General features: G+C 47.9%; 1 protein-coding gene across 1 annotated transcript; it reads right to left on the bottom strand.

The window, feature by feature from the left end:
- Nucleotides 1–783: 783 nt before the first annotated feature.
- LOC125758358 (uncharacterized) lies at nt 784–11,185 on the bottom strand. The gene is made up of 5 exons (XM_049415432.1): nt 11,111–11,185; nt 10,586–10,775; nt 9,324–9,491; nt 8,593–8,730; nt 784–948 (listed from the first exon to the last, which is right to left on the bottom strand). The coding sequence occupies exons 2-5, from the start codon at nt 10,715–10,717 to the stop codon at nt 784–786; spliced, it is 603 nt and encodes a 200-aa protein (XP_049271389.1). The 5' UTR covers nt 10,718–10,775; nt 11,111–11,185.
- Between the last annotated feature and the right edge of the window lie 3,601 nt (nt 11,186–14,786).

The raw sequence follows: 14,786 nt of genomic DNA, 5'->3' as shown, positions 1-14,786 counted from the left end.
ATGTCAGCCGACTCAAGCCATATTACGACCCTATGATCCTACCTGCGCCTTAGTCGCCAGGATGGCTCCTTTTCACTCCCGGGGCCATTGTAGTGAGGAAGAGAAAGAAGAGCTTCCGCTTCTGTTGTTGCTGTGCGCGCGATCTACCTTCGTGTTCTGCGAGTGCTACCTCGACCGTTTAAGACGTTGCTGTCTCATAATAAATCGTCGTACGACAATAATAATAATATCTGGGGTTTAACGTCCCAAAACCACGATACGATTATGAGAGACGCTGTAGTGGAGGCCTCCGGAAATTTCGACCACCCGGGGTTCTTTAACATGCACCTAAATATAAGTACACGGGCCTCAAGCATTTTCGCCTGCATCTAAAAAGCAGCCGCCGTGGCCGGGATTCGATACCGCGACCTTCGGGTGAGCAGTCGAGCGTCATAACCACTAGACCACCATGGCGGGGCACATTTGTTATTAGCTCCGTGGTTTGCGTCTCTTCTTCGTCCCGTCTCTTTAGCGCGGTTTTCAACTGGAAATCATGAATAAACCATCCAAAATGCGTACCCTACTGAGATGCTTTTATTGCGTGAATTTCCTTAGACACTCTTACGATTAAAGGACAAAACGAAAAAAAAAGACGGGTGACGCTGTAACGTGATGCAATAACATTTAATGTCCCTTCAATATTTCGAGCTTCTAATTCCCTGAACTGAATTGCATTGTGTGCAATGAAGACAGCGCATATGAATTGGCGACACGGCGTGAATAAGCAACGCCGTTGTCGCGAATCTAGACGCTGTGCTCGTCGACAGCAGTGAACAGGTCACTGGCGTTGAGTCCATAGTGAGCCACTTCGCCCTGTATCGTCCAGCCGAGCAGCATAATGCCCACGGTGTTTGCCCCGAGCACGAGGGCCAGCGTGGCCGCCATTTTCGTCAGGATACCGGGTAGTACCTGCACGTGCCCGGAATATGTTTCACGTGAACAGAATGAATCGTTAATGCATTAAGCTGGGCTAGTTGGTATTGATTGTATGCTTCCATATTGCTAGCGAACACGCACAAAGGACGACATAGAAAGAGACAGGACAACCGCTAGTTGATTTGCATTGTGGACAACTAGCGGTTGTCTTGTCTCTTTCTATGTCGTCCTTTGTGCGTGTTCGCTAGCAATATGGAAGCATACGAACAGACTCAAACTACAGCAACCACTTCCCTATATTTTCTAAATGATTTCTCGTTGATGTATGTATGTATGTATGTATGTATGTATGTATGTATGTATGTATGTATGTATGTATGTATGTATGTATGTATGTATGTATGTATGTATGTATGTATGTATGTATGTATGTATGTATGTAGTGAAGAATACGAGACGACAACGAAGCAGCGAAGAAGGCAAGCCACAGAATTAGTGGTAGCCACGCGACGCGAGCTCTGCGCTTGCCTGGATTTTGGCCCCTTGACGTCCCCTGTCGGTCGTTTACATTTGTACGTGAATAAATCGCGTGATATTTGGTGGAGGCACGTGGAGGAACCTGGAACTTCGCTCCCGTAAGCTCCCCCCCCCCCTGTTCGCGACACCAACATGGCCAACGATACCCCTCTCCAGCCTGGACCTTCGGCCGTCCAAATCACCTGCGGCGACGTGTATTCTCAGCGCGATCCACCCATCTTCTCCGGCTCAAGTGAATCGGATGTGGAAGATTGGTTGTCGAGGTACGAAAGTTTCGGCGCCAGTAACAAATGGGACGACCAAATGAAGGTTGGCTACGTCACGTTTTGTCTCGCGGACATCGCGAAACTGTGGTATCACAACCACTAGGCTTAGATTCCATCTTGGTCTGTTTTGAAGACTTCTATTACGGACGTCATTGGGCGGCCTACGGCTCGCAAGCTTAACGCCGAGGAGCGCTTGGGTCAACGTGCGCCGCGACCAGGCGCGAACTACACGGGCTACATTGAAGATGTCCTGAATCTATGCAACCGCGTAAGCTCCGCCATGACTGAGGAGGAGAAAATCAGGCACATCTGGAAAGGCATCGAGGACGGCGTTTTCAGATGCCGGTGCTCCACCGTGGCCTCAGCACGTGTGGTGCCCGTGGCACCACACGTGCTGAGGCCACGGTGGAGCACCGTAGAATTTGCGAAACGAAACGAAGCCTACAAGGTCAAGCAGGGCCAACAGTATAACCGAAGACATAGAACCTTGGCAAGAGATCCCATTCAACCGCAGACAACCGTCCGCATTCTGTCTGGTGCTCCAACATCAGGGACCGTCATTGGGCCAGCTCACACGCCTTTGAGCACACCTGGAAGTCTCACAGGACGCACCAGTAAACATCTCCAGCCGCTACAACCTGTGGCGACAACAAGTGGACGAACCGCGAGAGCTCCAAGTCGGCTTGACCTGTGACAAGAGGAGGAGGGCCACTTCAAAGAAGAGGAGGTGTCGCGGGCGCAGCCACTAGGAGATGGCGCTATGTGTACCGCGTCACGTGACGAACGGAAGATCAGGCGGGAAGATGTTGCCTGGGACGAACGGGCGCGATCGTGCCTGTTGAGCTAAGATGTAGCCGCGCGAGCCCGCGTGCTTTAATCCTTAAGTCTTCAAACAGTGTCGTTATCCGTCTGCTCATTCTGTGGCTCGTTCGTGTGCTCTGTTCTCGACCACGACAAACCAAGCGAAACGCCGACAGTCCCGTTAGGTCGAGCTAAGTCAACCGCAGTGCACGTGCCAGCTCTGCATACGCACGAGCTCCGACTGAGGGGCCAGCGCGCGTGACGAAGCAAGAAAGCGAGGTGCAGGGGTGCAGTGGCTCGTGATACCGACCGCGTTCGCTTTCTTTCGTCCTCGTTCGCTCTCTCGGTTACGCAAACGCCTGCAACTCCAACGGCGACGCCGCTTAACGCAGGAACGGGCGCCTATTCGCCGCGAGATCGGGCTACAGGTGACAGCACCGTCGCCGCGCTAGTGTGGATGGGCGGTTGTCGGCGCATATACAAACGCCCACAACAGCGCTTCGTTGAGCGATTTGACCCGATTTCCGGCAAACAAAATGCGTTGGCTGTAGCTTTCTGGTAATATGTGCGCTCTTCAATCCCGAATTAATGCACGAAGTGCGCCGAACTTTACTATTACTTGTGAGAGTAGCGCATTCTGCCAATCAACGAATGGGTTGCCCGCCTTCGGCAACGGTCGGCGTTTTCGCAATGGATGACGTTTGTTGTTTTATTTGCACATGTTTAGCTTGTGTTCCACCTACTATACGCACTGCTGTAGCGTGAATGGAATAATTATTTCCTTCTTGTTGATCTGGACACCCCCCAACAAAAAGAAAGCCCGTATTCCTGCACGAAGAGTTCAAATAGTACTTTGTGCACTGCGTGCTCAAATATTCATCCGAATTTCTTATTCAGTTCTCTATGAAATGTAGGACAGTTGATAAGCTTAGTGAGGAAAGCTACGTGGCTGACAGCACCTTAGCGCTACGGGTCGTTTAATACGCACACGCTTGTTTTTATTCCAGTAACAGTACACAAAGGTAACTGTACAGCACGGAACTTTCTTCGATTGATTACTTGCACGACAGTAATGGAAAAAGGCCCGGTTATTTCACGGGACCAAAGTACGTTTTTCATGCGAATAATGTCCACTGCCTTCCGGCAATCCATAACAACGCAACACAAACGCTCAAGGTAATGTAAAGAAAACAAAATGTGGCTTCGCGTGAAATTACTATGACATAAATGTAAAGTACGCCGTTTGGATTAATTTTGACCATCACGGCTCTTTAAGGCGTACCTTAATGTAAGTACACGAGCATAGGTCGGCAAAAAATGTGGAGCTCACTCAGACTCACTCATGAAATATATTTTGCCCTTAGAGCTCACTCGGACTCAGATTCCCGAAATTTTTCCTCAACCGGACTCACTCGGACTCAGACTCACTGAACATTTTTTCAGCCGGACTCACTCGGACTCAAACTCACGAAATTATTACTCACTCGGACTCACTCAGACTCAGACTCACGGCTTTGTCTGAGTCTGAGTGAGTCTGAGTGAGTCAACTCATGAGTCTGTTAGCGTATAATTGGTTTTATCGACTATGGTGTCAATGCTTTTTCACTCCAATATCTCGCATAATTGGTGCTCTACTTGGCGCCTTTTGATGTCGTACCTTCAAATATGAGTTATCCGTGGTTGCAATACAGTAAGGACATTTTTATTTAAAGGGATGACTCAGACGAAATATTTTTATCAAGAGCTTCCTGTGAAAGAGTTTTCGGGGGCAGGTCATGGCACCCCCCACCTCTGTAACTCATGCCTCTGATCAATAAATATTGAGCTGGCGTATGAACTCTAGGGCTTTGAAGTATGCGTTAGTCGGCGGGACTATAAACGTGAGCTGACATATGGCTGATAATATTGCTGAAGAGGTGCAGATAGAACGAGTGGTCGGCAAAAAGGTGTGGAGCTCACTCACACTCACTCATGAAATATATTTTGCCCTTGGAGCTCACTCGGACTCAGACTCACGAAAATTTTCCTCAACCGGACTCACTCGGACTCAGACTCACTGAAAATTTTCTCAGCCGGACTCACTCGGACTCAAACTCACGAAATTATTACTCACCCGGACTCGCTCAGACTCAGACTCACAGCTCGATCTGAGTCTGAGTGAGTCTGAGTGAGTCGACTCATGAGTGAGTTTGCCGACCTATGTACACGAGTGTTTTTGTGTAAATTTTGCCACAAGTTAAAATTGCGCAAGGCAGCTCAGTTTTGCGATTTCCGGGTCATTCCATTTTCTGTTCTTTTAAGGGGACAATTTAAGTACCGAAGTGTCAGGCGTGACTTGGCAGACATATTTCTGTGTAGTGGGACTAGGACCGTACACAACTAAAGCTCGTCGCATAACCTATAACGACAGTCCTGAAGTTATACACCTAACCACAAAGCGCAAGTGCACGAGAACCTGTTTTTTACCACGAGCTGCTAAAAGGCTACATTCGCATGAGATTTAATACTTCTCATCTTTAGGGCAACGACTATAGTGCACTTTGCAATGCGCTTGAACCATAGAGCGGCACCTACACTGATATGACTCTCGTGAACGGAAGGTACGACGACCTCACACAGCACTCTCGACAAGTGCACTCACTGATATTATTACAGTACATACACAGCCGATCAAGGCCAAATGCTTCTTTACATCGTGTTAGGCATACGTACGTGCGCTGAAAGTTGCACTAATGCAACGGAACAAACCGCCTTTTGAGCACCTGCACGACGTACGCGCACATGCAAACTAGAAATGTTCGCCGGACCCAAAATCACCGGCGGCGGCGTGCCGGTGTTTCCACCTCCGGCGGCGGCGCGTGAACGGCGCGGGGTTCATAGGACCGGCGGCGGCGCGGCGCGAAGGGGAGGGGGGGGGTCGAAGCAGGGAATGCGATAAGTACACGCCGTAATGTTACATGAACATGAACGAGGGCTAGCAGCTAACTCTTTTAGCTCCGATCTCACATACCTCTACAAAACGCTGGTGTATGGCAATACGGCCGTTCCCGGGAGAGAAGCGGTTTTTGGCGAGTTTGTTGTATCACTGGTCCGAGCGCGAAGCAGTGAGATCACAGCGCGTAGAAGGTATACGAGCCGTTCGCTGTGGGATGTCTGCCGAAATAGCGCGCGTGCCAGCGCTCTCGACCGCGTCCTCATAGTCAAAGTTCACAATTGCTGCTCGAGTTACGCAGTCCCTCTCCCCGGACATCCCTTCCTGCTCCTTCGGCCAGCAAATGACGGGCGGGGCGTTTCCTTCTGCTTGAAGAGCAATCGACGGCAGGCCTCGCGCGCGGGTTGATGTTATTCCGGGTCACGGAGGTGGCCAGCTTGTTTCATCTCTGCTTTAGCCATGTTCATTGCCAACGCTTGCGATCTTCTTTTACTCGCAGGTAGAACATACAATGCGCAGAGCTATGTTATCGATTTAGAGTTTATACGGAACATGACGGCGACAACCTGTCCTGAGTGTCCATACCATTGCTAACGCAATAAAAAATATACAAGAAACCGTCAAAGCGGGCTCGCTTTTTTCCTGGAAAACTGCATCGTCTCCACTGTAAAGACTGCGTCCGTTGGAAGAATAATATAATCTGGCGCCTTTTCCATTAGTTTCGTTCTCTCCTTCAGTACCGTTCTTACAGGGGACATCTCCTCGCCACTTGTTTCTTCATAAAGCACGCGTACAATGTCAGCACTAAGCGTTGAACCTATCAGGATTTCGCGATTGTCGGCTACAGTCTGTTATCTCTGCATGCGCGAAATCAGTTAACCGCGTACGATAGTCGTGCGAGAGAAGCAAGAGCGGGTGGGCGGGTGCATAGCAAAGCAGTATAGGAAACAATTCACAACTGTTATTTCTCGTATATGGACCAGTCGGAAGTATGTACCCTGATGATGTCACGTGAATCACTGTTCTGGCATAACGAAGTGCACCAAAAGACAAGAAACGCCAAGAAAGATTAACGCGCTCGTTGTCTTTGTTTTTTGTTGTATTTTCAGAGGCTGTTAGGGGCCCTTTATAAAAACTTGGCGTGCAAACACGGACACAGGAGAGTAGTCAAGACACCAGAAACGCCGCTAACAACTGAAAAATCACACAGCGGTGGAACCGAAGGTAGACACAAATATTTATCTGCGCATTCCCACGTAAGAGGCCATACCTATCAATCAAGTGCGAGTAGTTGTCTACGTGAGAGATAGCTGTTCACTCTCTCGACTTTCCTCTTATGTCAATGTTTCCACGTCATGTCTTCCTAACATGTATACCTACCAACTAGCTGAGCTCTATTTTAAGTTTGCCATTCTCTTTACTTCTGTATTTATTTATTGATTTACTAGAGTAAGAATGAAAGGAAAAAGTGTACTAACGCACCGATATATATATATATATATATATATATATATATATATATATATATATATATATATATATATATATATATATATATATATATATATATATATATATATATATATATATATATATTATTTATCTATTTTATTTATTTATGAACAGTGTACTAGGTGCAAGACTCCAAGAATATGCTATCCAGCGAGTTGGGTCGTCGCCCTTTAAGGCTGGAGGACACGGCAGCGTTAAGGTCAGGCAATACTCGTGATATTTCTGGAGAAAAAAGAGATACTACAACTTCTGGGGAGCTATTCTCGATGCGTTCACCCAAATGAGATGTCCACAGCCCATTTCGGCAGAGCGCATTCAGTGATTCGAAAAAGCGGTGAGCCATGATGTCACCTCGCTCTTGACCACGTCACCGCACCGAACCCGCCAGCGCATTCCTAGCGTAAAAGAGAGTGGACGAAATGCACAGGAACAGGAACTTTTCAAGTCTGAATTTGCATATGAATGTGTCCCAGGTGTTTGAGAACGATGCAGGGTATGCGTACCGACCTTACAGCTGCGTTAGACAAGCGGCCGCATTAAACGTAAATCGATGGCTAACACGATCACAAGACATGTGCTCCGAAAATCGGATCTCTGAGGGCTGCGTTCGTTGCATTGAAGCGTATTCTCTTTTTATCATTTGTGTCGAGAGTGTTTGAAAGCTTCGTGATGTCATGATGGCGTTGCAGAACAAGAACCGGAAACAGGAGGCGCGCTTCTCGGCGAGCTTCCGCTATTCAGGGGCCGCTGAAATGGACAGTTCATTACATGGACACATCGAGAAGACCTCCTCGAGAAGACCTCCATCGAGAAGACCTTCATTGAGAAGTGCTGTATTTTATTTCCAGATTCCCCCTTCGAAATAAAAGAAAAGACTAACGGCGGCGCGCCGCAATTATTGCGCGGCGGCGGCGGCGGCGGCGGCGGCGGCGGCGTGATCTCTCTTGGGACTTCGGCGGCGGCGCGAGCGGCGTGACCAAAAACAGGCGGCGGCGGCGGCGGCGGCGTGGCGCGGCGGCGCACACCTCTAATGCAAACACAACGTGGCTAGCAGACGACGCATGGAGCAATCCACACTAGGCGCGGTTCAGCCAGCAGCCGCCAGGCGGCGATTCCTCTCGATCTCGCGGCCAATAGGAGCAGCGCTCTAAAAAGAATCCATCGCAAAAAGATAGAATAAATGACCTCTGTCCAGTGGGGTTCTGTTCTGCACGGTTTTCGCAGTCACCCTTAGTGGGTCCGTCAGGTCACGTTCGTTGACATACGCCTCCTAAAACTGCACTGCACTGCGCGAGCTAATGTGTTGCGCAGCAATGAATGAGGGCACTGCCGTGTGTGAACCGCATCGGAAACACTGCGGCTAACTGCCACTCTGCCGCGTGCACCATGCTCAAGCGTTGGAACATGTGTGTGTTCTCATACTGCGCCCATATCTGCTAAGCATGTATGCGCCATAAACTTTCGCGCCCCTCGTTAAAGACATCAGCTTCGGGGATGCGTGCCAAAACACTTTATTGCCTAGTCCTCAACGAATGATTGTCGGCGGACTTGACTCTAGCGAGCTACACAGACTGTTCAACGGGAAGAACCTGGTCTAAGGGAAAGGCAACAGGTCAAACGCGTGAGTACCGTTACGTCAGGTTTCAGGTCAGCCAGGTCGTGCAGGACGGCCATGGTGACGGATGCCGTGGGCAGTATGACGCCGACGGACGAGGCGGCTGTCAGCGGCACCGCCAGATAGGGCCACGGGCACTTGCGCTGCTGCGCCTGCAACAACAGAGGGAGAGAGAGGAACACCACACACGCTGTCAAAACTGCGTGTATATTTGAGCAAAGGGGCCTGTGACGATCAGCGGAGAATCGTGCATCGGCCGGATTTGCAGGGATGAAACCTGAGGCATACACAACTCCTGTCTATTTTCAGCACCTCGTCAAGTGAATATTTATTATTTTGCATATTAAATAAACTTCACGGCGGTGATTTTCAGTAGGAACTGGTAGTTCCTGATCGTACAAGTTTACGGAATACTGGACAAATATTTAGTAAGAAGCGAGATGGCTAATTCAATAAAGAGGTGAGTGTCATGAGGAGGATACGTTTTTGAGTTTGCATGCGTTGAACTAAGCGGCGGAGTATATTCTTAGCTGGGGAAAAACAGCGCAAAAAAGGACGAGGACGCAGGAACACAGTACACTGGACGAGCGCTGATCAGCGCTTGTCCATTGTACTGTGTTCCTGAGCCCTCGTCCTTTTTCGCGCTGTTTTTCCCCAGCTAAGCATGTAGCAACTCGCCCAAATGAAACTCTTGCCGGAGTATATTCGTTTACGTAGGGTGCCATGGGTGCGGTACCCTGCTCACCAGAATGGCGGCCGCGGGCAGCAGCAGAGTGACAGTGCTGTGTGCCCCCAGGAACTCCGTGAGCAGGCAGGAGACGCTGGTGAGTGCCACCTGGATCACCACGGGGCTTTGGCCGCCCAGTGAGTGGGCCAGCCGGACAGACGCTGTGAAGGCGGCTGGCGCGAACGCCTGCGCTCAATCGCGGAGTGATTATTATGGAGAAAAGAAAGGAAGAGAAAAGTGCAGGGCTGTACCTGTCTCTCAATATGAGGTCACGTCAACGGCCCTGCACGAGAGCGCCGCATGAATGTGTATGGGTGTTCACGCCCCATAGTCAGTTTAGGTTGCCCCCCTTTCGGAAAAATATTGTATCCGCCCTGCAGTCCTTTGATGCGTCGACAGGTAACCGGTTGTCTGTTACAATACAATTGGCGCAACGATTGCAAGGAACTGATGGCGATTGTGCGCATTCATAGGGCAATCCGCTTCTCGTAGGATAATCTGATACGGTTTGAGAAAGCTGTCTATACCGCACCCCAGGCACGTACCCAGGACGTTTTTTAAGGAACGCCACGAAGGCACGTAAATCCGCATAAGAGAAATGAAATAATGGGTATCTCACTGGTACGCCTGCCGGATACACCTCCAAATTCACTGGCAGACAAGGAACAAATCCCAAATCATAGTCAAGTGTTCGACGAAAGTTCGTCTGGTCAGGCACTGGATGAGACGATTCACGGTCACTCACCAAGTCGGATGAGATGATCTGACGTTTCGGAACCGCACACGGGTTCCTTGTTCACTGAGCAGGACTCGAAGTCATCAATTATATATTACTGTGTGACACAGTAAGCACAAATAAAGTTTTTTCAACAAATAAAGTTTTTTCAACACATAAAGTTTTTTCAACCAACCAACCAACAGTAAGCACAATCTTTACTACATACACTAGTTAGAGAGATGAAGCCCGTTACAGAGACGAAGACCCCCGGGCCTTCCTCTGGGTACGTGCCTGTCGCACCCATATATCGAGTTCCCCATGTAACATCGCAGAAAACTAACGCATCGCGAAAGCTGACAGAATAAAGAATATGGGCGCTGTTGTCCGATGGTTGCTTCAAATGACCGTTCATTTTTGACACTGTTTTCGGATAAAATTGTGCCCGTAGTGGTGAACATGGACGGATTTCCTGTTAGTGGCCTTGGCTACAGACTGGTTTGCTGTGTACGAACTCTATATGTCTAAATCATAAGCCAGCATGCATACTCTGTGGAGCCCTCACCGGCCAGGCGGCATGTGCGGCCAACTGGCATCCGACAAGCAGCAGCGCTCCCCACGGCAGTGTGCGCACCACTCGCTCCACGGGCGGTGTGACTTTGCTGCCCAGCTTCCTTGGCTTCGTCAACACGGACATCCACGCGAGCAGCGGCACCAGCACACCGTAGTCGCACACCAGCTTCTCCTCGGACGTGCTGCGTCAGTTTGCAATATGAAACACCTCAACTCTTGCTGTAGTTGCAGCATCCAGAGATGTCAGGTCGTCTATTATATCCTATACAATACTTGTCCACGCGTACAAAGTTACGAAAGGCTTGAATTTAGGCACACGTTAACGGACTGCCGTGGTCAAAATAAATCCGCAGTCCCCCGCTGCAGCGTGCCCCATAATCACATCTTCATTCTGGCATGTAAAAGCGCATAATTCAAATTTCTATTCTTCAGTTGCGCTACTAAACAGCGTACCAAGCGACATGCGTGGACGGAGTTAAATCAATCAATGGCGCCATAAAGTGCGTCGACTACTCACCTGAGCCAAGTATTGAACGTAATCCACACGGCCAGGCAGGTAAGCGGGAACAACTCGTAGTACCTGCAGAAAAATGATTACGTTGGCGTGCAAGAAATTTTATTGCATTCGTTAAATAGCTTTTTGTGCAGCGCGAAGGAAACACAGACACGAGAAGTAACCCACAAGGCCACGTTGCAACCCTCGTCGTTAATAGCTGAAACATTCACCAAGCGTGATATTTTCATGAACATCAGCGCAGAAAGCTTTAGACAGAAACTATTACGCGAGTGCAAGCGTTATACCACTACCTCTATTTGTAACTGCAAGTTTGGAGTCTAACATCATACAGAACAGCAGCAATAAGGAGGACAAACAATGGGAAGAGTAGACAAATACCGCAGAGCCTATAGCTTTCACTTACAACAACACATGAACTTGACGTTGCAAGGAAGTTCAAAGACGCTTTCTGTATTTCTCCTCCGTGTAAGCGATCTCTTCATTTTGAGCGGTATAAATCAATATAAACATTTTCCTGACGCCATATTTTCTTACCAAATGCGGCACTTTAAGCCGCACTTACCTTCGCTCATTGATGCGCAATATAATAGGCAGCAATGATGCACTTGGACAATCGAATCCTTCCGATATTTTTGGTAGATATCTGTGCTGCGCGCATTTCACGCGATTGCACTGCATGCCGGAATGCGTTAACTGAATAAATATGTCAGCTAAACTGTGCTTGGATTCACACGCTGCGTGGCTGGAGCCTAGCTTCCTCATTGCGCTACAGCTGCTCTTCCTCGACAAGGTTTTTTTTCTTAACAGCGCTGTTCAGAAAATCGTTCCTTGTATCTCGTATCACGAAACCATCATCATCATAAACGGGTATGTGCCACAGAAATTGGGTAACTCCCACTACTCACCACTGGTTCACTAGAAAAGGAAGAAGGCCACAGTTAGACCAACAAATGGCTGCGAAGCGACGGCAGCGAGCCGAAGACACTGAGCACGTACAACGAAATGATACTAGGCAACGGGAACCGGGCGGCTGCGTGAAGACCCCGAAGCGACGGAGGGCCTGCGCCAACGACGACTTGCCCATAGATCTATGTGCGGTGCGAGCGCCTGGTTGCAGTGCGAGTTTCTGTCTCTGGAGTTTGGACATCAGTTTCGTGTCTGTGACTGTCTGTAGTTTAACTTGAACCTCTCCGCGCTGAGAATCAACGGAGATACAACCTAACATCGTCTAGCTAAAGCCAAGCAACGACCTAGAAGCAACCTCGAAATAACCTGCATCACCTAGCTAAGGCCTAGAGACAACCTAGAAGCGACCAAATTAGTCTTCAGAATCGTCCAGTTTTGCTGTTTCAAGCCTTGCGCGGCTTGCTGCAAGCTTCGCCAGTTTTTTTGTTACCTTACTGAATTACAAAAGAAAAACAGTATGACTTTTGTCACCGATTGCCGAGATATAAAGGAAGCGTGATTTAAAAAAAAAAAGCGCCACGGTTTCATTAGACTTGCAAACATCGCGATTTGAACGAGACAAATTGAAAGAAAAACGAAGACAAAGATTCGGGCTAGTCTCCATCTTGCCCCATTCTGATCGCAGTTTTCGATACAAAAGGACTACGTACATTTTCCGAGTTGACACAACTGACAAGGTCTTATGATTCACGCAGTGATGATATCTGGAAAATACCTTTTTCACGCGTTATGCTAACAAAACAAATGCTTCGTCACACGCTTCCAAAGTTGTTAAATGAACTCAACCAATGCGGAATCAATCTAAAAACGACTGGGAACTGTACAACCAAAGAACTTTTTGTCACGAAGAATTGATGCATTTCCTTCTTGCAAAAGGTGCTGATTATGTTCAACTTATTGCCAAGTTTTGCTGTTTTTCTTCTTTCTTTCTTGTTTTCATTTTTAAAATTGTGTAAGGCAATGCTGATTTTGTTGTCATGTTTGCCTGAATGATTTATCATCAGACAATGTATAAATACCGTATTGAGTATTTGTTGTAAATATTATTTTGTGATATTGTATTAGTATAAGTATTATATTGTACAAATACTCTATAAGTACTTCCACGCTCTCGCTGTATGCCATGTAAAACGGTGGCTCGAGGCTTCTGAAGTGGATAGATCCACTTTTTCTCTAGCCCTCGTGTTCCGCAACACACAGGCTTGTGGACGAAATAAACGTTGATTTGATTTGATTTGAGGAGTTAAGTATGTACCAACAAGCTGACTTTAAAACCCTTCGTAAGGGTTTCATTTACTAATACTGCTCACAGAATGCCACGGCTGCGTCACAAAACCAGTATTCTTGCCCTATAAAAATGCCCTACCTCGCTCACTCTCTTTATCAATGTTAGGAGTCTGATTGGAAACGTTTTATTTTTCGAAGAGAAGCTCTTTCGATTAATTCTTTCATGTTTTTGTAACTAGAAATGGTGGTCTCGGGCTTGCTACTGAGCCACACAACCTATTTCATTTTTTATTCGAACGTAAATATTACAAGTTCGTCTTAGATCGGTGGCGAGCAAAAGAAGGATGCAGTTCATTCCTTGCAACTTGACTGCATGTGAGGGGTAGGTTGTACAAAATGTCAACCAACGTTGTCATTTGAAAGGAGACCTTTCCTATATGTCATACGGGTCATTTAAGAAGGGGATTTGGTGGCAGGATTACAACAACATATCGATACCTATTTCCAAAATGACAAAAATTTGGAAGCCGATTCTGAAATGTAGTTTTGTTTCACGGTTATTCATCGACAAATGGTGACCGCGGCGGGTGGGTGCCTCACGAAAAAAATGCTGTTATGCCTGTGTATCTCAAGAACGTGCTTACAAAGAAAATGTAAAAATGTGACGAAGATAGTCATGTGCGGGCCGCGGGTCGCTAGCGAGAGGGCCGCGTGCAGCCCTCGGGCAACATGTTGGAGGCTCCTGCGATATACAGCGCGAGAGCTACATGTTACTGCCGCAACAGCGTGGGAATGAGCAGGAATAGCAGAGGTCCATTGCACAAGGCGTGGGGCAAAGTATATTCGCTTGACGAAATATCTGGCTTGAAAAACGACAGTTACGAATTTCGTGCCGGGTGATGTCCCCTTACCTCGAGCCACATGCATCCATTGAGCAAGTGTCGAGAAGCTTAGTCGCGCCTTTATTACCAAATTGGAACGAACCCCGAAAATATATCGAAATCGCTTCGTCCACCTCCTGCCGGTCTTACCCGCGTAGTCCAATGGCCACCTTCCACCGGTACAACATCGTTAGGAAAGCATACACCATTATAATATCAAAACAAAACAAAAAAAAAAAAACGCACGGTGCAAACCATGCATAATACACACTGCTGAAAACCGCAAACAGAAGTCCTCAAAGAGGAGTTTTTTAGATGATATTTAGGAGCGGCCCGACGTTCGGGAACGAGAGAAATGAAGAGATGAGCTGGAAAGCTATGTTCATTCTAAAGATGTCCAGAAAGACATCCTAAATTTGCTTCAGTGGTGGAAGTTAAGAACAACGACTGCCGATGCCTTCACAATTAGCAAACATATGCAGCTTTTCTGGACACCAGCGGTTTAGTTCTCATGAACGACACCACGTGGCGTATCGACCTTAAAGAATTCAAAAGTCCCGCCATGACGTATGCAGCGACGCGGCACTAAATAAAAGAGAATC

Source organism: Rhipicephalus sanguineus, chromosome 4 (assembly GCF_013339695.2).
Source record: "Rhipicephalus sanguineus isolate Rsan-2018 chromosome 4, BIME_Rsan_1.4, whole genome shotgun sequence".
Classification (NCBI taxonomy): domain Eukaryota; kingdom Metazoa; phylum Arthropoda; class Arachnida; order Ixodida; family Ixodidae; genus Rhipicephalus; species Rhipicephalus sanguineus.
This window is presented reverse-complemented; position numbering and strand designations above follow the sequence as displayed.

Bases quoted from the DNA above. Each gene is read 5' to 3' on its own strand.
- LOC125758358 (XM_049415432.1), bottom strand. From the start codon at position 10,717: ATGTCCGTGTTGACGAAGCCAAGGAAGCTGGGCAGCAAAGTCACACCG. The intron at 8,731-9,323 runs GTGAGCAGGGTA...CTGTTGTTGCAG, and splicing joins TGCCCGCGGCCGCCATTCTG to GCGCAGCAGCGCAAGTGCCC. The intron at 949-8,592 runs GTACTCACGCGT...GGGCACGTGCAG, and splicing joins ACCTGAAACCTGACGTAACG to GTACTACCCGGTATCCTGAC.